Genomic DNA, 25480 nt, shown 5'->3' on the forward strand with positions numbered 1-25480 from the left:
CCTGAAGACACGAGAGAGAGTATGAAAATAATACAAATTGCGTATGCTTAGATTGTTTACCAATATATTTTAGAGCTGTTAAAATGGCATGGGATTCGGCTGTAAAAATGGAACTATGATCTAGAAGTCGTGAAGACATAGCTCTGGATCCAATGACAGTGGCGCTGGCAACCGCGTCACCATCCTTGGATCCATCTGTGAATATAGTTTTGTAAGTTTCATATTTGGTCCGCAACTGATTAAATTCTTGTTGGTAGATTATCTGGTTTGTTTCGGATTTCTTAAGTTGAGTCAATGACAGGTCAACCTCTGGCTGTACCAACTGCCATGGTGGAGAAGACAAAAACTGAGTGGGAGCTATATTTTTAAGATCGATATTAGCAGCAGAAATAGCAGTTGTGATGCGCAGACCGAGTGGAGGAATAAGGGATGGCTTTTTAAGGTATATATCCTCATAGAGAGGATGAAAAACGCAATCAAATGCAGGATTAGTGTGATTTGAATAAAGCTTTGTAAGATATTGTAATGAGAGTTTTATCTGACGTTGATGAAGTGAAGTCTCATCAGCCTCCACATTCAGACTTTCGATAGGGGAGGTTCTGAAAGCTCCAAGGCAAAGCCTCAGGCCTTGATGATGAATACTGTCTAATATTTTTAAATTACTTTTACAGGCTCCACCATAGATGATGGAGCCATTGTCCAGTTTAGAGCGGATAAGTGCTCTGTACAGTTGGAGGAGGGTTTTCTGATCCCCTCCCCACTTTCAATTTGAAACGACTTTCAGAAGGTCAAGGGCCTTCAGGCATTTATTTTTCAAATATTTTATGTGTGGTAAAAAGGTCAGATGGTGGTCAAAAATATTGCCCAAGAACTTGGCTTCTTTTACAACTTTAATAGGAGTGCTATCCAAAACTAGTTCTGGGTCATTATGTGATTTGTATTTTCTACAAAAGTGTATACAATTCGTTTTTGATTTTGAAAATTTAAAACCATTTTCTAATGACCATTTATGGATTTTGTTTAGACATAACTGTAATTGTCTTTCAATAGTACGCATATTTTTACCACGACATGAAATGTTAAAATCATCCACGAATAGAGATCCATCGATGGAATCAGTTAAAACCTTAGATAGGCTGTTTATTTTAATACTGAACAATGTGACAGACAGAATACTGCCTTGTGGGACACCCTGATCCTGACTGTAATGATCAGACAGGGTGGAACCCACACGAACTTGAAATTGCCTATCTGATAAAAATTTGGAGATAAATTGAGGCAAACGGCCTCGCAACCCAAAATCATGTAAATCTTTTAAAATACCCTGTTTCCATGTAGTGTCGTATGCTTTTTCTAAATCGAAAAAGATAGACACTGCATGCTGCTTGTTTATAATAGCATTCTTAACGAATGACTCCAATCGAACCAAATGGTCAACAGTACTTCGATTTTTCCGAAATCCACACTGAATGTTAGTAATTAAATTATTAGATTCCAAGTACCATGTTAATCTATTGTTGACCATGCGTTCCATGGTTTTGCAAACGCAGCTGGTCAATGAAATAGGTCTATAATTTGAGGGATCAGTATGATCCCGTCCTGGTTTTGGTATGGGAACAACTATGGCATCACGCCACGAAGACGGAAAGTTGCCAGATGTCCATATTTCATCAAATAATAACAGAAGGTTACTAAGCATGATTCTGGTAAGTGTTTTAAGAGTTGATAATGTATGTTATCAGCTCTTGTGGCAGTATCATGAGCTTGCCCAAGGGCAGTATCACTGCAAAAAAAATCCATATATACAAGCTTGTATATCCTTTGGAAAGATGATATTTCCAAAGGATATACAAGATTGGAAAGATGATATATACAAAATATACAAGTTTGTATATATGACATATACAAAATATACAAATTTGTATATATGGTGTATCCAAATTTGTTTTGTTTGTATATATTGGTAAAGGGAGATAATTATTATGTATTTGTGTATAATTATGATATACAGTGTGTGCAAATTGAAGTGTTTTAAGTTGAGCACTGTGTTTCTTTGTATATGTTGGTAAAGGAGGATAATTGCTATGTATTGCTCTATAAATGTTTTGTATGTGCAAAATAGTATCAGCAAGTTACAAAAAACTGATTTAGTGGCGGGTAACATTACTGGAATGTTTAATTAGTACTCCACACTGTTAGCGGGAGTACATACTGTCCTTGCAATGATATTGACGGGTTGGCGGTTTATGACTTTATGGTCAAATGCACAGAGGGGATTAGCTGTCGGGGTCGATTGCTTTGGCGGTAACTTCTGTATTGAAAGTGTTTGAGCTTGGATTTGTTTTACGGGGAGGCCGCGATGTGTTTTGTAACATGCTCTGGTGCACATATGCCAACAGAGTGGATTGCACAGAAGATGAAAACTATTTTATCACTACTAAAAAGTGTTGAATTTGGTTTGTTCTGAGCTGTCGGTTTCATTGTAGATATACATTGTTATAATGTGAAATCTCGGCGGAAACGCGGAAAGTCGCGTTTTGTAAAACGGTAGTCCGTGGGGAAAATTGTATTATGAGCAACCGGATGCGTAAATAACGTGTGTAATATATTCCCGTATTATATTTTATAATACTTGTTCTTTAAATATTGTTATCAATGCGAGAACGAAGATTACCTTGAAAAAACACAACAGCATGCATATGTTCTAGCAAAAGGAAACTTGATATATATTCATTTGGCTTAATTTCTACTTTGGAAAACTTAGTTGGCGCTCTAAAAGCTTGACGCTGTATAATTTGGCACGCGCATGGTTGGGTGCAAACCATATGTACATCAATAATAATAGTAAAAATAATAATAATAATAATACATCATGATGGCAGTTTCAATGTAAAGATTAAGTATTTTTAAAGATATGGAAAATAAATCTTGATAACTGCTTTAATCTTTGATCTTTGGGAAAATAATAATGGAATTGGTTGAGTGACTAACGTATTCTACTTTAAAAGTGACAGGAACGTGATTTACATAATTAAAATATAGAATATTATACAAATTATAAGAGAGGGTTTGTGATTTATTTTGGGATGAAGTCAGTATTTAACTTGCGCTTTCCGACATTATGCGTATTTCGCACACGGTTAAGAAAAAAAATGCAATTCATTTATTTATAAAAAGTACGAATGCATCAATCCTACATCACGGGACCATGTACATAATTTGTTGAATGTTATTTCGTGAATACACAAATTGCATAACACATTCCCTGAGGACAAACCCAAATTGCCCGTCCCTTTGTGACAGGTGTTAATTAGAGAATGTATTGACACCATATTATGTCCCGGCACTTTTATGACATGTAATGAACCTAGTCAATCCCTGGGTCTGTAACAACAACATATGGGTCTAATAAAATCAAAGTAACATAAATGTTACGTCATTCGAATTAAAAAAGAGACTGAAAAAATGTAACATGAATATAATTGCCCTTTTGAGGGTAATATAATTTTGGGAAAATATACGTTTTCTTGTATTTATGGACGACTTCACACAAGCTGAAAAATTAAACATATGTTTATATAGCTATATTTACATACATGGCATTAACATGTAATAATAATATTGATCATGTTTGTTAATTTGTACATTTCGTTGTTATTGGTATCCTGAGTATGTTGTAATAATGCATGTGTTCTGATCTTATTTGACGTAGATTACATGAACTAGTAGAGTGACTTTCTTTCATCAGCGTGGAAGGATTACCCAGACATATACCCTTAATCCTTTGTCAAACAGAAAGAAGTCATATAGATATCATATCTAACTGGTACTAAAAGTTCACTATCAATCTCCTCTGATAACAAACTTACATTTAATATCCCCAAGCTATAATACCAAGCATGCTCATGGAGTAATTATGAGAAACCCGAATGATATCCTGTCTACGTGGTCACACCCGGTGATTGTTAAGACATTCAGACAATATGGCAGTCTGTATTCATTTCTTATATCCCAAAAGTCCCCACCAAGCTTCCTTTTATTAACATTGGGATGAGGGGAGATATACATATTGTATTAAATAATACATCAATACATCAAAACAGAACAAAAAAGATAGGTCAACAGTGCGGTTGATGGAAAGGGGTTTCCTAAGAAAAGTTATTTAACTCTTTAATACTTAATACGTGTCTCAAAGTATGTATTAAGTCTTACTACTAGTTATTATATATGTGCAAATCCACCCGAATGTCGGATGTACATGGCCGATTTCAAAATAGCTAAATTAGGCACTGTTCAAATTGTTTCCAATAAACCACTGATTAGAAACTCACTTAACCTTTAGAATAGAATCGTTTCTAAATATATTGTAGTTGGGGCATGTGTAAAAATTAATGCAGTGTACCATTGTGACAGCCACAAGAGCATGCATGATGTATTATCTGAGATGTGTTTTTAAGCCGATGGAAGTTTAAAGTGACAAAATCTGGTATCATGGCTTAACTGAATATAACATTGTCTAAGTTTAATAATCCTCTTTTTCCGGTGACTATTCCAATTATTAATGGTATCAGGTAGGAATGACTTGCATTCAGTTCTACAACGTATAGCCTGTGAATTGGTTAGATTTCTTTATATGTAATCACTAACAGCAAAGATGTTTTCCATCTTGTAAAAAGGTGTAATGGCTACGTTGGTCTCACTCTACATTTTCACGTGGCTTGTACCTCTTATTGGCCCACAAATAGTCCGTAATCAGTGAGTGGGCGAGGTAAAAATTAACGTCTCATCGGCATTATTTCAGCGTCCGTAATGAATTAATGTGTAGACATTCTAGGATTAATTCTTTTTCTTTGGTACAATTATCCAAAACATGGGAGCAAAATATTGGCAATATATATATGCTTGTTCATGACTTATGTAAAAGGGGTTATTTATCTGAGTGATTGAGTATGGTTCACGGCGGTGGACACCAGAAAGGTATTTAAGACAATTAATCATAGGGCTTACCTCGTTAACTCGCCAATATCATAATCTGACTGAAATATTAATACCAAAGTCCTTTCATTTTAAGATTAGGTTTTGCACTTGGGCACACTTTGACGTGATATTGAACAGTTTTCTTTTTCCCTGGATTAAGTTTTACTTGCATTCATTCATTTGGTAATATTCTCCAAATTGGCATTAATATTTTATGCAGTAGTATTTGGAACTGTCCATTTTGGGAATAGGGTTGACCCCACCGCAAGCACAGTAAACAGAAATTCCAAGGTGAATAATATGTACTATAGTTTGTTGGCTCGACATGCAAGACTCCATAATTTTAGCTATAAATTCATAGTAATATTAAATTAAAATTTTTTAATAAGAATTTATTGATGTATTTGACATGAGACGTAGCGACACTCATGTATTTTATAATAATGTACAATTTCAATGCCTTAAATCTGTTGCATTAAACAAATTCTTTCATTTGATGTTGTCATATTGTGACTCAATTTGTGTCTAGTCTTCCAAATGTTCTATTGCGAATACATACAGTGTCAGCGCTCATGATCGCCATATCTATGAATGGATGAAAATATCATCATTAATAAACTTACCTGAGCTCAATATGTGTTCTGAAGACAAATCGCTGTAAAGCATCTTGCACGGCTTCGTTCACGTTCACCCTCAAATGTACGAAAGGAAAATCTGCAACTGTGCGTGTTCAATGTTCGTTTGCATTTTTGTGACAGGCGGTCGTTATTTTCATTAAGATTCCACAAATTCATAAATCACAACTGATGTAGCTGCCTTGGTTAACTGGAGTCAGGATATAACTAATTACAAACTCTGTTCTAATTATGCTAATCGAGGAAGTGCATTATACTGGATGACAAACTTAGTAATCCTTTCACACTAATCCTTGTTTACAATGAACGCATGTCAAATGACTAAATAAACATCCTTTTTTATTTTCTTAAGTAGAAGTATCACAATGGGCGGTGAACACAACTGTTTGTAGAATGATAGTTTCAGAAAGGAATACAAATACAAATATACAGAAAGGGGTTTAAAATGGTTTCTTTCTTTGCATCCACGCATTGTTGTTGTGGATGCGGTTATTTGCTGTCGGAATTGTTTTTGCAATTCAATTAGTTAATTACATGTCACATGACAACTGCATGTCACGGGGGCCTGGACATAAATCATGTGGTGCACTATTAGGCCTATAATAACCCCAAACCTTGATTCCGCATCAATTCAAAAACTCCTGAATCCTCATCGACTCCTGAACACTTAGATTTTGACGTTGTCATCTTGATCATCAGAACCATCAAAGGCGGCAAAATACAGTAAGCAACTTTTCTCCCACTTTTTTCAATTCAGATGTAGACAAGTACAACACGTTTAGTAATGATTTAAAAAATTGTACGAGTTTCTTAGTGTCAATAATTAGTAGAACAGACGTAAAACAGACATACGAATGGACACGTTATAGACAACAATCCTATATATTTTAGTAACAAAGATTAGTTGGAGTGACCAGTATATATTTGCACAAAATAGTCATAAAAGTTCAGCTTATTAAGTACAATACACCCATCAAATAGAGCTGCATGTGTCAGGGACCCAATCTAGATAGCGCCAACATCTAGAACCGCTGCGCCGGAAGTAGGTAACGTTTCTAGCTCTAACGTCGAGTAAAATCAGAAATGATTCGCGTGATACATATATGATGTACATATATGTGAACAGCCTCTCGTTATTAATGCCCTTTAATTGTAGTCATCTTACTATTTGATCGTTTGTGCCACACAAAGCTATAAGTTCCGTAATAAAAATACGGAAAAATGAACAGATAAATCTCATGGACATATATTCAAAAATGGTAGCATAACGAATGAAGTAATGTTTTAATTTCCGTTCCCATAATACTGTTTAGATGAAACACCGTTAGCAACTTGAATGGGAATAAACAGTGGTAGCTGTCACTAGCCAAAGGATACTAGACTATACAAGAACAGTTTTAGCATCTCACACCGTCCCGACAGGCGCCAACCTCTCAAATATTGCACAACATATATTGATGGCGTAGTATGATATTAATATTACATTGTTTCTTGAATACTGTGCGAAGAATATTTTGTACGATGGCAAGATTCAAAACAAGTATCATTATCTTCTTTGCGAGGAATTTAGAAGTTGGAGTATTGAGAGAGGATAAGATCTGTGGATGAACAACATCACTTGCTTGATAATGGTGTTACAACATACACCTAAGCGTCGCTCCTAACTGTAATAAAGACGTTGTTCATCAATATATTTTATCTCTACTCAGTTTTCATTATCGCTAAAATTAGACAAAACTGTAAAAATGGTTTAACGTGTGTGGTAGCACAGCTAGTCCCTGTAAAATTTTCATTTTAAAAAAAATAATAAAAAATCACAGCGCACAGGGAAATTGAGCGAGGCTCAATTCGAACGGTATTCCCATGTTATGATATGTTTTTCTGAAAATGTACATGAAGCGGATTGGTAAAGAAGTTTATATGAAGACCACTCCGGAATACAATGATTCAAAAATGCATACATGATATTGTAAATATATCTAGATTTTTAGACAGGATAATGCATAGATAATATTCCAACAGTCAGATTAACCAGATTAAACAGATTCCTCTACGCATGGCAAACACTGTTCTATGTAGAATCATATCGTTATCTGGGACTACGGGTTGACGAGCATCTAGATATGTGAAACTGTGAAAGAGTTGTACAATTCTGCCAGCCATGCTTTGTCTCTGTTGGGTGTATGTCTTATGATGTTTTTTATGAAACTGTATGAAAGTCTTGTTGAGCCGGTAATGATCTATGGCTCTGGTATATGAGGATAAAACATTAATCTAATCCACAATAGAGCCCGTAATTATTTCTTGGTGTTAGTAACGGTACCTCCATGTATAGCCACTAATGGAGACATGGGTCTCTCCTCCCCGTTTGTTACATTACATGCTAATGTTTTTAGACTACCCCAAGACTTAATAACAGTACTTGTAACGCTTTGATGAAGAAAATGGTTACTATGTAAAAGTTCATGGAGTACTAAAGTTGTTAAAATTGCCTGTAATCTTAATATTTATGATGTTATGAATATTATGACTGCTCCAATGTCCCGAAAGAAGAAAATTGCCCATAAATCTCGTAAACAAAGATGAACTGAGCTGGAGAACAGAGCTTTGGAACGATAAACATAACGTTAAGGGCAATACATTAAGAACTTTCATGATCGTAACGTTGTTGCTCCTTATGTTTTAAATACAGGGACCACCGTCGCATTTTAGCTAGTTTTAGATCTGGATCGAAACAGGACGATTTACAACCCCCCAAACCTTTTAGAAAATAGAATCTGCCCGCACTGTTTTAAAATTGTTCATAAAAGTTTGTCGAAAATGAATTTCACTTTATTAAATGTTATGTCCTTTATGATCTTAGAAGTATTTTACTTCGATAATGGTCATCTCTTTTGAAACACGTGACGCATTCATAAAATAACTTCCTCTGTAAGGTTCACACCCAATTGTCAGACATCCCATTTGGCAGGTGACCGAATCATCAGACAGACCAGTCAAGTGTGACCAGTGTATTCGCCTGGTCTAAACTACTAATTACTGTGCTGCTCTCGACTGTGGGCAGAGTAAGCTATTCAAACTCGTTAAGTGATACAGATTAACCAGATTCCTCTACGCTGGGCAAACACTGGTCTACATCATATCGTTGTCATAATGAAAATAGTATTAAAGCATTATTGTCACATGCAATAATTATACTGTTCGGTATCATTAGTAAACTTTGCAACCACATATTATGTGAAACATTCTATAAGAGGTGAGGAAATTGAATGAAGCAGTGGTAAAATCTAACCATATATACAAAATTGTATATTTTGGAAATACCAACTATACAAAATTGTATATTTTGGAAATATCAAATATACAAAATTGTATATTTTGTATATATGGGTATTTTTTCTTGTGTATGAAGCTCATGAAGAGAAAATATTTCATTATAATCTTCCCCATTATCTGATTTAAAATTAATAGTTTTCTTCTCTTGCTGTTTTTTATATTTTTGAAATTGAGGTACATAGTTAGATGAGGAAGAATGTTTAGCCAAGGTTTCACCAAGTTTATTTACAATATCGGAAGTATTTGTCAATAATTCATTCCAATTTTAAAGATGGCGAATGTTAGATTTAGAACCCTTACCTTTGATTCGTTGGATCATGTTCCATACTTTTGACATTGGCGTACGTGAGTTTATTTTTGAAACGTAACTCTGCCAAGACTGGCGTTTATTTTGTTTAAACGTTCGCCGAGCTTTAGCATTTAAAATTTTAAATTGATTCAAATTATGAACCATATGATGGCGACGGAAATAATTATCTGCCTTTTTCCGAGCCTTCCGAGCTTGTTTGCAGGTAGAATTAGTGAGTGAGTGAGTGAGTTAAAATTTTAAGTCACATCGGCAATATTTCAGCCATATCGTGACTATCAATGGTTAAATATAATACATATATTGAAGTTTATATAAAAACCTGCCAACGAAGGGCAGTAAAATAACTTGACTTATCACAGAAATAAAGTTAAAACTAGTATGTAATCATAAAATCAATAGCACGATACAAAACTTGACATTATAAAAACGGGCTATAGATCGCCAGCAACTTAAGGTAGATCACCATGCTAGGGTCCATGGGGACTTACAGTACTTTTGCTACCTGCATGGACCCCAGCCGGATTTACATCATCCCTTCAGGTGTTGGCGATAATTGATAAATTTAGCCAGATTAAAGGAACACATATTCTACTTTTAAAACTGTAGTTGGAATAATATTCTTTGAATGATATGGACTTACGATACCCTCTCAGGGGGACAATAATTTTACACTAGCAGGTAGAATTAAACCATGGTTTACGTATGTGTGGAATTGTAGAGGACTTAGGGATACATGTATCAGCTGTTTTGTTTAGTTCATCAGAGAACAGTTGTACAGGATCAAGGACATCGGTAAACAGGTCAGGTTTTAACTTGTTGGACGAAAGTATTTCAAACAAAGTCCAGTTGGCTTTGGTGAAGTTCCATCTTGACGATGGAGGAACATCAGATGGAAGAACAGGTTTGAGAATTGTTGGAAAATGGTCACTTCCACACAGGTCGTCATGGACTGACCATTCAAACTCATTCAATAGATCAGAATCCACGATTGACAAATCCAGGGAAGAGTATGTACCTGTACCAGGATGTAAATAAGTGTCGGAATTATCATTAAAAAGACATAAATTGTTGTTGGAAATGAAATCTTCCAGGACTTTACCTTTATTGTTAGAATGTGCACTCCCCCATAGAGGGTTGTGTCCATTCAAATCACCCATAGTGATGCAAGGCTTAGGTAGCTGGTCATAGAGGGCCTGGAGATCAACAAGCTGAAGAGATGAATTCGGAGGGACATAGACAGAGCACAAAGTAAACACAATGTGCAAGGTCACACGGACAGCAACAGCTTGTAGTGGAGTAATCAGTGGAACAGGGCTGTGGATCACTCCCTGCTTCACTAAGATTGAAGACCCGACAGTGGCTTTTGGCCCTGGAGGAGAAAATAAATGATATGAAGCATATTGTCTGATGTCAAGTTGATCTGTATCCTTAAAATAGGTCTCCTGTAAACAAAATGCTGACGGTTGAAAATCCTGTATCAATAACTGTAAGTCATTAAAATTATTCTTTAGTCCTCTACAATTCCACTGAATAAGAGTATTTGATTTGTTCATGGTGGCTCAATGGGAGATCGTGAGCCGGACAGGGGACCACTCCCCTGGACTGGGAGTGAAGGACTGACCTCCATCTGCAAAGGTTCAAACTGATTATGAACCTCCACAGGTAGAGTAGAAGGCACCTCCAAATGCTGGAGGGCCCTGTCCTTTTTTTTCAATTGCTTCTTTTTTTTTGCAGACAAGTGGGCTTCGCCCTGTACTGATTCACTTACAATTTCCGGATCAGATGACTGATCTACTGAAGGCTCTGGTGAAATAATGTCTGTCTGTGAGGCTGACGTGGAGATATTGGGCAGAGAAGGAACAAACTGGGTATGGTCATCCAGGATGCACTGTTCATCTACCCAAGATATCGAAGTTTGACACGATGTCGATGACATGGTAGGTCTGGCAACAAGTGCTGGGGAGGAAACTGCAGCTGAGTACGTAACAGTTGAAATATTTTGAGCAGGAACCAACTTTTTGGCTTCAAAGTAAAATATGTTGTTTGTGTGGTTTTTTTTCTGAATTTTAGTTTCACGTTCATATCTAGGACAGGACTTGGATGAGGCCAAGTACTAGTGTTCTCCGTTGCAGTTAGCACACTTGATGGTATTGGTGCACTCAGAGCCCTCGTGAGCTCCACCACAACGGGAACACGCCATGACATTTGAAGCATCGGAGTGGATTTGGTACGTATACCTCCACTCCGATGTTGAAGTATCCAGCTTTTAAACTCTTTGGAATAGAAGAAAGAGCAAATGTAAATAGGTACGTATTCAGTTTTATAATAGTACCATCATCTTTCTTTTTGGTGAATCGCTTCACAGCAGTAACACCTTGAGTTTGCAGCTCAGCTGCAATTTTCTCCTCACTCATGTCATGAAGGCAGCGAGCCCTGTCTCTGACAATGCCTCTGCAGGAGTTCAGTGTCTTGTGCACTGAGACAACAACTGATGTATTCACAAACTGTTTTAATGTCAAGAGATTGTCAGATTGTTGTCTCCGTGCACATTCCACTAACAGTGAACCGCTTCGGAGACGTGTTACGTTTTTTACCTCTGCACAGACACCTTTAATGCCTAAGGAGATAGCAAATGGGTTTAGTTTCAAAGGAGTGTCATCAGAAGATGAAATCACAACGAACCGTGGCCACGAGTCAACAATTTCAGACGAGCCTTCATCGGATGATAAAGACTCAACATGTCTACGCTTATTCTTTGATGAACCAGATAGAAGGGGAAGAGCCATGGTAAAAGTAAAGGTTTCGACATCTCTGCTCCCTACCCGCCATGGAGTGTCAACAAGGATGATGGTGCAGGGCTACAGGGATGTTATACTCCAGCAAAGATAAACTTGAATAGCTATGGAATCTGAAAGAAGAAACGCCAGGCTGGTTCGCCCATGACACCTTTCTGGAGTAACACAGAATTCAGAGGTTTATAATGCCAGATTGGCCCATGAGCCACCGCCTTCTGGCATAGGACTCTAGGCAAAATTGAAATTCACATAATCATGGTTATAAATTATTCTGATCAAACATAGTTTAATATATGTCGAAATGTGGAAGTATTCCATGCTCAGGGCAACAGTGTTGGGCAAAGGAACACTGTTCCTGGCTCCAGTGCCCTCAACCACCAGAATCCCGTCCTCCACCGACACAGGGGCGCAACCCACGGCAAACAGGTTGCCCAATTCGGTCGCCTTTTACGACCAGCAATGGGGTGCTGTGGACAAATTCTACCCCGAGTCCACACGGGGGAAGAGCTATTAGCGTTACCCAGCACTCACCACGAGGAGGTTGCTCTTCACGAGTGCCTCCTGGAACTGTGTTCCTTTGCCCAACACACTACTTCGACCCTTACTTCGCCTAGACGGGTGGTAAGATGGGCCCGGTCTTATCAATCGGCTGGTCATGCCAGGCCCTGTGCGTAATATTGTATATGCACACCTGTATTGTATTTTGATGTATATTTTGGTCTTGGCCGTACATAACTTGTGTGAATTATCAATTTTGGATTGAATAAATTGCCTAGAGTCTTATGCCAGAAGGCGGTGGCTCATGGGCCAATCTGGTACTTTCGACCTCTGAGTTCTGTATGTCTTCAATTTCTTGTCATGGGCCGGACCAGCCTGACATTTTATTTGATAGACAAATATAGCTATTCATGTTGTTCTTACTGGAGTATACCACCTCTGTATCCCTGATGTTTGCATGTTGGAGATCCGGTGCAATAAAACATCGCTCTTTGTGGCACTCCATGGTGGTTGGGGAGCAGAGGTGCTGAATTATTTCCTTTCATCATGTCTCTCCAATACCCTGGTTCAAACCGTTCGAAACGCAGACATGTCGATCTGGATGTATCTGATCAAACTGATAACTTATCTCGTGAATTGGATTCCTGGGCCCGATTTATTGTTATCAAGGCAGCTGATAAACATCCACTAAAACTTAATCCTTTCGCCATCTCAAAAGCAGTTTCAGGAATTTGCGGAGAAGTTAAAAATGTAACACGTCTTCGTAGTGGCTCTCTTCTTGTTGAGTGTTCACGGAGACAGCAATCTCTCAATTTGCTATCTGTAACTACATTTGCAAATATTGAGGTTGCTGTGTCCGTACACAAAACCTTGAATTCTTGCCGAGGCATTGTTCGAAACAGAGCTAGTTGCCTGTCCGACATGTCGGAGCAAGACATTACAGATGAATTGACTAGTCAAGGGGTAACTGCAGTTAAGCGTTTCACCATGAAATCCAGAGACGGTGACATCATCCCGTCAAATACTTATATGCTTACATTTGCCCTGTCGGCCCTTCCTAAGTCTGTTAAAGCTGGTTATCTAAACACTAGAGTGGAGGTGTATGTCCCCAATCCACTCCGATGTTTCAAGTGCCAAAAATTTGGACATGGATCAAAATCTTGTAATCACTCTGTAGTCTGTCAGCGCTGTGGTGACGACCATGACAGCACTGGATGTACAGCTGACATTAAATGTTCAAACTGTAACGGCAAACATCTGGCTTCATCTAAATTATGTCCAGTGTGGCAAAAGCAATCAAAAATCATAAAACTCAAACATGAACAAAATATCTCGTTTTACGAGGCTAAGAAGGTTATTGAAAGTCAGTCCCCGTCTACTCCACTTACCAGAACCTACTCTGCTGCTGCTGCTGCTACTATCTCTGCTCCACTAACGGTTTCGATTTCTGTTCAAACAGAATTGACATGGATCAAATCAGATACACCTATCAGCATAACTTCTGTGATAACGTCAAATTCATCCTCGAGTCAAACTGAAACTTTGTCTGTTTACCCTGATGCTGTTGAATCAGCTACTAATGAGCCAGAGGCTACTGTTGAACCAGCAACAGTTGGATCTGCCGATGTTACTCTGACCAGAAAAGAAAGGAAAAAACTAAATAAAAAACAGACAAACAGGAACTCCTCTTCTTCAGAGATAGTTGTCCATAACTCCTTTGATGCTCTTGACATGGATGTCATCCCATCGTCACAGAGCAGTAGTAGGAGTCCTTCCTCCACACGTGTACGTGAGCGTTCACCGATTGAGCCACCATGACTCAATCTCCTAACATAATTCAGTGGAATTGCAGAGGACTTAGGAATAATTTTAATGAAGTCCAATTATTAGCACAAGACTATAAACCATCAGCTTTTAGTTTACAAGAGACCTATCTTAAGCATACTGATAAATTTGAATTGCGTCAGTACAATTCTTATCATTCTTTTTCACCTCCAGGTGATAAAGCCACTGGCGGTGCTTCCATTTTGGTAAGGCAGGGCATCATCCACAGTCCTGTTCATCTCAAATGTAAACTTCAGGCTGTTGCTGTCCGTCTTACTCTACAAGTAACTTTCACACTTTGTTCCCTGTATATTTCTCCATCCTCAAATTTGCAGTAGTCTGACCTTCAGGATTTATTTGACCAACTACCTAAGCCCTGTAACATCATGGGTGATCTTAATGGGCATAGCCCTCTATGGGGAAGTTCCAATATAAATAATAAAAGGGAAAATCCTTGAAGATTTTATTGCTAACAATAATCTATGCATCTTCAACGACGGCTCAAACACATATTTACATCCTGCAACAGGTACGTACACTGCATTAGATCTGTCCACAGATTCTAACTTATATAATGAATTTGAATGGTCAGTCCACGATGACCTTTGTGGAAGTGATCATTTTCCGACAGTAATTACAGCTATAAACCCCACTGATGATCCACCTATAACAAGATGGAATTTTTCTAAGGCAAATTGGCCGTTATTTCAGAACATATGTACTGACAAATTGCAACCCGACCTTTTTATGGATGTTCCGGACCCGATTCAGTTGTTTTCCGATCAACTGAAAGGTATAGCTGATGAAACTATTCCTAAGTCCTCTGTGAACCCACATATTCGTAAACCATGGTTTACTTATGAATGCAAACAAGCTAGGAAGCGTAGGAAGAAGGCTGAGAAATACTTTCGATGCCATCCTACTGTTCATAATTTGAATAATGTAAGAATTAATTATGCCAAGGCTCGACGAACTTTTAAACTCATTAAACGACAGACCTGGAAGGATTATGTTTCCAAAATAAATTCTCGCACGCCTATGTCAAAGGTGTGGAACATGATAAAAAAAATCAAAGGCAAAGGTTCCAAATCAAGTATTCATCATCTCAAAGATGATAATAACTTATTGACAGAAAAATCAGATATTGCAAACAAACTGGGTGAAACTTTGGCCAAACACTCTTCTTCGTCAAATTATAATCCAAAGTTTCAGAAGTATCAACAACAACAAGAAAGGAAAAAAGTCAATTTTATTTCTGAGTGAGTGAGTGAGTTAAGATTTAACGTCACATCGGCAGTATTTCAGCCATATCGTGACGAGAAGTACATTAAGAATACACATATTTGTACGAAATAAAAACCTGTCAACAAAGGACAGTAAAATAACTAGATTTATCACAGATTATATCTAAAACTAGTAGTTAGCCATAAAAATATAACATCATACGAAACAATACACGATAAAAATGAGCTATAGATCGCCAGCCACTGAGGAGAGATCACCATGCTAGGGTCCATGGGGACTTACAGTACTTTTGCTACCTGCATGGACCCCAGCCGGATTTACATCATCCCTTCAGCTGTTGGCGATTATTGACAAATCTAGCCACAATTTAAATGAACATATATGCTGCGATTAAAAACGTGGCTGAAATAAATAGACTTTGAAAGTCATGGTCTTACATATCCTCTCAGGGGGACAATAATTTTATACTACTTTAACCCCCTTTGAGGATACAGCCACTAGCAATCTCAGTTATTAATTTTATTCAACCAATTATAAAAAAACACTAATTAAGTACAGAATACAATGTATATCATTCAAAATTTATGCAATAATTCAATTTCCTTAAAAAAACCGATGACTAAATGAGAACTAAGATTAAAAAGATCCTTGAGTCCTGAAACTTTGAAATAGTTATCCCTTGTGATGGCAAAATCAATACAGTCAAGCAGGACATGCTTTTATTTCTGACAATGACGAAGATTATAACGAAGTATTTTCACTACATGAGCTACACACTGCTTTAGCACAAGCTCATGATACTGCAACTGGTGCTGATGATATCCATTATCAGCTTCTAAAACACTTGCCTAAATCTTGTCTCACAACACTATTGAATATTTTTGATGATATTTGGACAACAGGACATTTTCCTCCTTCGTGGAGACATGCCATCGTTGTACCCATACCAAAGCCTGGCAGAGATCATACAGATCCATCCAATTACCGACCTATTTCATTAACTAGCTGTGTTTGTAAAACCATGGAGCGCATGGTGAATAATCGCTTAGTTTGGTTTTTAGAAACCAACAATTTAATCAGTGATATCCAATGCGGATTTCGTAAAAACCGAAGTACAATTCATCATTTGGTTCGTTTAGAATCATTTGTTAAAAATGCTTTTATAAACAAACAACATGCTGTATCCATTTTTTTCGATCTTGAAAAAGCTTATGATACCACTTGGAAGCATGGTGTTTTAAAAGATTTACATGACTTTGGTTTAAGAGGCCGCTTGCCTCAATTTGTATCACAGTTTTTAACTGACAGACAATTTCAAGTTTGTGTTGGATCAACCCTGTCTGATCATTATAATCAGGATCAGGGGGTTCCACAGGGCAGTATTTTGTCTGTCACATTGTTTAGCATCAAAATAAATAGTTTATCTAAAGTATTAAATGACTCAATAGATGGGTCATTGTTTGTGGATGATTTTAATATTTCATGTCGTGGTAAAAATATGCATACCATTGAAAGACAGTTACACTTGTGTCTTAATAAAATTCATTAATGGTGTCTTGAGAATGGATTTAAGTTTTCACAGACCAAAACAAATTGTATACATTTCTGTCGGAAATATAAACCCCATAAAGATCCAGAACTCTCTTTAGATGGCATTCCAATTAAGGTTGTTAAAGAAGCCAAATTTTGGGGATTAATTTTCGACCACCATTTGACGTTTCTACCACATATCAAATATTTAATGACTAAATGCCTGAAGGCCCTAGATCTGTTAAAAGTCGTCTCGAATTCTAAGTGGGGAGGGGATCAGATAACCCTCCTTCACCTTTATAGATCATTAATCCGCTCTAAATTAGACTACGGCTCCACTGTGTATGCTGGAGCTTGCAAGAGTAATTTAAAAAAGCTAGATTCAATCCACCACCAAGGACTCAGACTGTGTCTTGGTGCTTTTAGAACTTCTCCTGTTGACAGTCTCTATGTCGAGGCTGATGAACCCTCTTTGAAACAACGCCGTGTTAAATTGTCTCTTCAATATATCACTAAATTACACTCTAATCCTTCTTTTGACTCCGTTTTTCAACCCCTATATGAAGAGCTGTTTCAGAAAAAACCAAAGCTGATTCCACCACTTGGAATTCGGATGAAATCACATATTATTGCTGCAAATATAGATCTAGATATTATCTCACCATATCGTCTCTTGTCTACTCCTCCCTGGCAGCTGGTGAGGCCAGAAGTAGACGTTTCTCTAACCCGTTTTATTAAATCTGACACAAATCAACTTATCTATCAACAGGAATATGTACAATTAAGAAATAAATATGACACCCACCGTTCAATCTTTACTGATGGATCCAAGGACGGTGGCAAGGTGGCATGTGCCACTGTCGTTGGATCAAAACATATCTCATCTAGAATACCAGACACTAGCTCTATTTTCACTGCTAAGGCCAATGCTATTCGTACAGCCTTAAAATACATCAACGGAAGTCTGCATATAAACAATTGATCATCTTTTCTGATTCTTTGTCTTGTCTTCAGGCACTGAAAAAAGTCTCTTCTAATCATCCAATTATTTTAGATATTTTAGAACTTTATAATAATCTTTCAACTGGCCAATACGACATCGTCTTTTGTTGGTTGCCCAGTCATGTGGGCATAAAAGGCAACACAGTGGCTGATACTGCTGCAAAAGCAGCACTCAACAAATCTGTGACACCACTTCTTATCCCTTACAGTGATTATAAGCCTGTTATTAAATGTTACATCAGGGATCTCATGCAGAAGAAGTGGGACACCCACGTAGGTATCAATAAATTACATGAAATTAAACCAAATATCGGATATACCTTCTTGGGCTGTCAGTCCAGATTTGAAGAGGTCATTATGCGACGATGTCGTATTGGCCACAGCAGATATACTCATGAATATTTACTAAAAGGTGAGAATCCTCCGTTTTGTATCCCTTGTGATGAAAGAATCACAGTCAAGCATGTCCTGCTTGACTGTTGATTTTTCCATCACAAGTGATAAATATTTCAATGTACAAACAATTAAGGACCTTTTTAATGATGTTAATTCTCGTTTAATATTATGTTTTTTAAAGGAAATAGAACTTGTTCATAAATTTTGATGTGTTCAATGTATTGTTTTAAAAATTGGTAGTGCGAAGTTCATAACTTAGATTGTTAGCGGCTGTACCCTTGAGGGGGGTTGAAGTAGCGTAAAATTTTGTCCCCCTAAGAGGGTATGTAAGTCCCATATCATTCGAAGTATTTTTCTGCACACTAGGCTTTTAAACGTAGTATCTTCGTTATTTTAATCTAAGGCTTAACTGGTACACTGTCGCCAGTGACTGAAGGGATGATATAAATCCTGCCGGGGTCCATGCAGGAAGCAAAAGTACTGTAAGTCCCCATGGTCCCCAGTATGGTGATCTCCCTTCAGTTGCTGACGATTTCTAGCTCATTTTTATATTGTGGTGTTCATTAATGCTCACTGCCTTTTAATATTCTCAACTAGTTTTAAATCAAGTCTGTGATATTCTAGTTATTCTACTGTCCTTCGTTGACAGCTTTTTATTCAGTTTAAATATATGTATCATAAATGTATCATAAATGTATCATAAATGTAACTTCTCGTCACGATATGGCTGAAATATTGCCCATGTGACGTTAAATAATAACTCACTCTTAGTAACTCTGGCTTGTTTTTGTGGTTGTGGTTGTGGTGCAATCGCTGGTATTTCCGCAATCTGTTGTGATTGTGCAATCGGGGTTATTATTTCCTCGTTCGCAATCTGTTGTGGTGTCACCTGTTGAGTCTCCATTATTATTAAGTGGGCACGTATGTTTAAATTGACAATACCTAGCCGTTATTTAAGCTGTGGTGAGTGGAGCTAAGAACATTCCGTATCTATGATAAAACTCACAGCTCACTGAGCTTATAGCGTGTTCGATGAATGGGTCTTTCTCGAGAGATTCGCATAAATACATGCGATGTTCTGCCGGAATAGGGAGAAATGTACTAGCTACGACTGTGTATAGTTGTAATATAGCAGACCCTATCGTTTTAGTCATGGTAGCTCCAAATCTAGACTCGTAACGCGCGTACAGTTTTTTAATTTCTTCGTCGGTCATGTTATCAATTTTTCCGATGGTATAATTTTCCCCCAAATATTGGGAACATTTTCCACTGGCTACCAAAGCCACCAGTCTTTCTCTATGTTTATCTAAAGATTTATCTGTCATAGCTTCTTCTGCATGTTGATCAGATTCTTTGAGCATTTGTTCGATGAGTTCGTCGCATTCCATAATGTAATAACTAAGGAGATATTTAAGTCTAACATAATATAATATGACATATCCAATACATCCCGTAATAATAAACTGTTACGAAAGAATGAGGATTTCAAACCACATTATGTCATATTAACCGCTAATGTTCAATTTATCGTGTTTTTTCGCTATATATGCTTTATTTGCTATAATTTTGCCACCTTTTTGCTATATTTGCTATAATTTTGCCACATTTTGCTATAATTTTGCTTAGCAGTTGCTATATTTGCTATAATTTTGCTTAGCAGTACCATAATTTGCTAAGCAGTTGCATAAGCAGCTGGTTGATAGGTTTTTAATACGAGTTTACAATGCTTCGTTGCTGCTAACAGTTTTCTGACTTGATCTCGTTCGAACTAGGTATAAATTACATCATTTTTTTCGCGTAGACATTCGTTGAATTCGGTCTTTACAATGAAACAGGGCTACCGATTTGGTCTGCTCTCTGAGATCTTTCAGGACAGTGAGTGAGTGAGTGAGTTAAGATTTAACGTCACATCGGCAGTATTTCAGCCATATCGTGACGAGAAGTACATTAATAATACACATAATTATTCGAAATAAAAACCTGTCGACGAAGGACAGTAAAATAACTAGATGTATCACAGATGATGTAGTTAGCAATAAAAATATAACATCATACGAAACAATACAAGATAAAAATGAGCTTTAGATCGCCAGCCACTGAAGAGAGATCACCATGCTAGGGTCCATGGGGACTTACAGTACTTTTGCTACCTGCATGGACCCCAGCCGGATTTACATCATCCCTTCAGCTGTTGGCGATTATTGACAAATTTAGCAAACATTAAAATAACACATATGCTACGATTAAAATCGTGGTATAAATAAATATACTTTGAAAGACGTGGTCTTACATACCTTCTTAGGGGGAAAATAATTTTACACTACTTCAACCCCCTTCGAGGATATAGCCACTAACGATCTCAGTTATTAATTTTATTCAACCAATTATAAAAAACACTGATTATGTTCAGAATATATCATTCAAAATTTATTCAATAAGTCAATTTCCTTTAAAAAAGCAATAATTAAATGAGTACCAATAGTATTAAAAAGATCCTTCATAGATTTAACCTTGAAATAGTTATCCCTTGTGATGGAAAAATCAATGCAGTCAAGCAGGACATGCTTGACCGTGATTCTTTCATCACAAGGGATGCAGAATGGAGGATCCTCACCTATTAAAATATATTCATGAGTGTAACGTGAATGGCCAATACGACATCGTCTTAAAATGACCTCTTCAAATCTGGACTGACAACCCAAGAAGGTATAACCGATATTTGCTTTTATTGCATGTAATTTATTTAAACCTACTTGGGTGTCCCACTTCTTCTGCATTAGATCTCTGATGTAAGATCTAATGACAGGTTTATAATCACTGTATGGTAAAAGAAGTGGTGTCATAGATTTGTTGAGTGCTGCTTTTGCGGCAGCATCAGCCAGTGTGTTACCAACAATCCCAACATGGCTTGGTAACCAACAAAAAACGATGTCATATTGGCCAGTCGCAAGATCATTTAATAACTCAAGAATTTCAATTAAAAATGGATGTTTACATGACACTGCAAACACGGAAACGTCGTTTTTTTCCGTATATGGTCATTGGACGGAAAAACGACGTTATTTGGACGTTTTCAAACCATCGTTTTTCCGTCCAAATAACGTCGTTATTTGACATCGGAATTTACTGGGAGAGAACGATACCTTTAAGCTCCTCCCTTTCTTGATTGACATTGTCGATCAAGTAACAGCGTCTACCGGTATTTCTACTTCTCAGATTTCATTGGTCAGTCCTCGCGTGTTAGATTACAGGCCCGCGTTTGACGCTGCACTCGAGCCCTTAGCGGAAGTACTGAAATCAATCGTTCTGCGCATGCGGATTACTTACTACCTTGACCAAATTTTCCGTTCTGTGCATGCGCGATTTCGCGTATTGTTTCCTAGATTTAATGTCACCACTATTTGACAATGATTCATAAACACAGTCACGTGGCGGTTCGGAATCGTAACTCCATTTAAATTGAAGAGGATCCCCAGTGATATGGGAGATTCCAAGATGAAACTATTCTATGGCTATCTAGGCTGCCACCCAAACCGATCTAAACGGGACCCGATAGCTTATTGTATGCTATATAGTCACATGGAAGTGGACAAGAACTATACATTGTATTCCGGCTGATTGTTCTTGCATTTACTTATAAGTCAGGAAAATGGACTTAAAAGGGGAGTTGTTGAATGTAATTATTTTAATTATTAAATGTTGCCTATACACTAATCTGGACGAACTTCTCATTGTTATGTTTATGTCATCCTGTATACTATTAGTATGTTACCGTTCTAAAGTCAACCTCTCAAATAACATTATATTGTTCATAGTATCAAAGTTTAATCAGCAATATCAAGAGCAGCGATTTAAACCACTGAAACACCCAAAGACAAGGCTGTTATCAAGCGCTAGTGCAGACGTGATGCATCGTAAAAACTGCATCGTGATGTCTTCAGAAATACAATTATACTACGAGATAGTACGGCTAACGCTGACTCACCTGTGGAACGAAGACAATATCGCTAATACAGATATAACGTATTTGAATATTAATACTAAAGACAAACAATCATTATTTTTGCAGTGACGATATAACACTTATACACGTTTATTGGTAACTTTCATCAGTTTTGCTCTTCATTTTAATAACTTTGTTTTCACATATATATGTAGCAATACCCGACAAGCATGTCATACATAATTATGGAGCAGTTTTCAATCTTGTACTGACTTACTCTCGTGTTAATGAGCGAAGTTTATTGGCTTATGTGTTATACCCCGTTTTTCTAGTAATCCTATTATTACTTTAGTATATTTCTATCTAATGACACTCTGTTCTCTGGGTCATGGCTCCGTGACTATCCATAACAATTAAGATGAATATTCAGTTCAAGTAAATGAATGAGTTTGTTTTGTTACGCTAGAGTCAGTCAAAAAACCAATGCTGTGAGGTTTGATAACACACTTCTACCAGGTCGAACATCGTGGATCCTCATTTTCTGCCTAAAGAGAATAATAGTTCATATGCTAATCCATCTGCGAATACCCTCCCACTCAAGATGACCTTACTTGTTGCTAAATCTATCATCTATCCCCCAATCTCACCCCCCACTCCCACGCCCCCACCCCACACACGCACGCACGCACGCACGCACGCACTCAAACTCGCACACACACACACACACACACACACACACATGCACACACACACACAAACAACGTACCTAAATAACCTGGACAGGAAATACTGCTGATAGCCTCTAGTCAACTCAGCCGCGCCACCGCAGAATGTTCGTCCAACTCTGCAGGGGGCATTCTCAGTGGCTTCAAACGCGCTGAAATGTTTTCGCCTTGCATCCAAGATGGTGGACAAGTGAAATCGTATGAATTTTGGCTATTTTAGGTCCTCTCTCTTTTTTGATTACCCAATAAAGTCAATTCATAGTTACACGGTTGTGAAGAAGCTTACAACTTTATAAGACTTATTCATCTCATTCCAAAAAAGCTACTCGCGCTCACATAAAGTTGTAGTTATTATGTCACTGTTTTATTTCTTTAAAAATATATTACATGTTCATCAATAACAATTAAGATGAACATTCAATTTCCGATATAAGTAAATGAATAAGTGTGTTTTACGCCACAATCAGTCAAAGACCAACGTTGTCCGGTCTGATGACACACAATCTACCAGTTAGCACATTGTGTACACCCTATCCCCATTGAAGTCTCCACTGTGGGTATTCCTGGGGACGAAAAGGCCCCATGTACCTAGGAATTTCATCAATACATTCATGCGCGGCATTCTCTGCCTAAAGAAGATCTTATAGTTAACATGCTAATCCAACTCGAACTACCATCCCGCTCAAGATGAATGTTTTATGTAACATCCAACAGGCCCACATTTACACACGCACGTTAGCACGCACGCTAGCACGCACGCGCACACACATATTTGGATTTACCAATCCCTGAATTGAGAAGACGTGCGTTACGAAGCTCCTCCAAGTCATTATCAATATCCGTAAATGTCTGTGATATCATTACCCATCCAAAGCCGAATATACATTTATTGTGCTTTCTTGACAACAAATGTTATAATTGGGATAACACTTTCTGAGTAAAGTACAGATTATCGTACTTTCTTGGGTTGAGTCCCGTCCGGGATTTGAACCCACACTGTGAGTGAGGCACCCAATCGCCAGAACACAAAGTTGGCGATCTAACCCAGCCACCGAACCAAAAATGTTAGTCCAGATGACGTATACTTTGTGTACTCCTCTGACAAGAGAAAAATGGCACGGCTTCTAAGGCCGAAAGCCATGAACCAACAATGCCTTTAAGAAAGTGGTCAACAGTAACACACATTATATTTGGATACCACTTTCTCAGTAAACTACATATTTTTAGGGTGGAGATAATGGACGTTGATGGTTGATTATCAATGGACAAATTAAAGCCAAAACTTAACTTATGAATGATTGGTATTGGGAAATGGACAATGGGCAAACGGGAGGCGGGGTAATCAGCGCCAGTTATCTGTTGGCTTCCCTTGTTGCGTTCCCTTCTTTGCTATCTTTTTACTTTTGTTGTTCTTACAGGTACAAATATATGTTCTCTGCCTCATGGCATTTAATAATATTCACATGATGAAGGAGAAAGTATATATTCCGAAACGCAGTGTTCCTCCGTTGACATCCATAAATATTTTTCCTTGTGTGTATCAGTTCATAATGCCCTTCAAAGACTCAATCTAGCTTTGTTTTTAAATGTGGTGATATTTGCGTAGAATATAATATGGTTATGCCTATATACATTTGGGTCTTTGTCTACATAAGCATTTAGACATAAAATTTAGAGCTAAGGACATTGCTAATTCTGCAAGAATGAAGTACACGTCATAGCAAGTTGTGATCTTTATTCATACTTTAGATATTCGTAATGGAGATCTGTAACTGAAGTTTACCGTAATCTTCCGCAACTCTCACCTCCTGAAAAGTTGAACGTCTTAGTGCATTCAGATGCCATTGTAAAATTCCAGGCTGCCCCTCTTTCTGTGATGTTTTGACGGATGAAATCTATTGCGTTATAATAATCTCTGTTTGCTGATAGATAATATGTACATGTTGTAAAATATTTACGATATTTTAAACGTATAATTCGATGCATATGCAATGCAATGTGAACATAAGTGCGGATGCACGAAGGCGGTTATAGTCATAGTTATACTGCGATGGATGTAGGGGAATGGTAGGGGGTGTATGTATGTATGAAAGCACGAATACCGATACATGAGGGCGGATATAGTTATAGTTCGATGGCTGTTGGGGAATGGTGGGAGGATGGATTATGTATGAAAGCATGCGCATGGATCCATGATGGCTGTCGTGGACATAATGGTGGGGAAAGAAGAATGTGATTTGTGTGTGTAAGCGTGCGTGCATGCG

The 25480-nt window shown here is 37.6% G+C and overlaps 1 protein-coding gene across 1 annotated transcript; it reads left to right on the forward strand.

The window, feature by feature from the left end:
* Positions 1–13472: 13472 nt before the first annotated feature.
* LOC125381916 lies at positions 13473–14369 on the forward strand. Its single transcript, XM_048399274.1, has one exon. The coding sequence runs from the start codon at positions 13473–13475 to the stop codon at positions 14367–14369; it is 897 nt and encodes a 298-aa protein (XP_048255231.1).
* Positions 14370–25480: the final 11111 nt, after the last annotated feature.

This window comes from Haliotis rufescens, unplaced genomic scaffold, assembly GCF_023055435.1.
Source record: "Haliotis rufescens isolate VD_foot unplaced genomic scaffold, xgHalRufe1.0.p SCAF_2, whole genome shotgun sequence".
NCBI lineage: Eukaryota > Metazoa > Mollusca > Gastropoda > Lepetellida > Haliotidae > Haliotis > Haliotis rufescens.

Excerpts from the sequence above, each read along its gene's own strand:
- LOC125381916 (XM_048399274.1), top strand. The coding sequence starts at position 13,473 with ATGTCGGAGCAAGACATTACAGATGAATTGACTAGTCAAGGGGTAACT.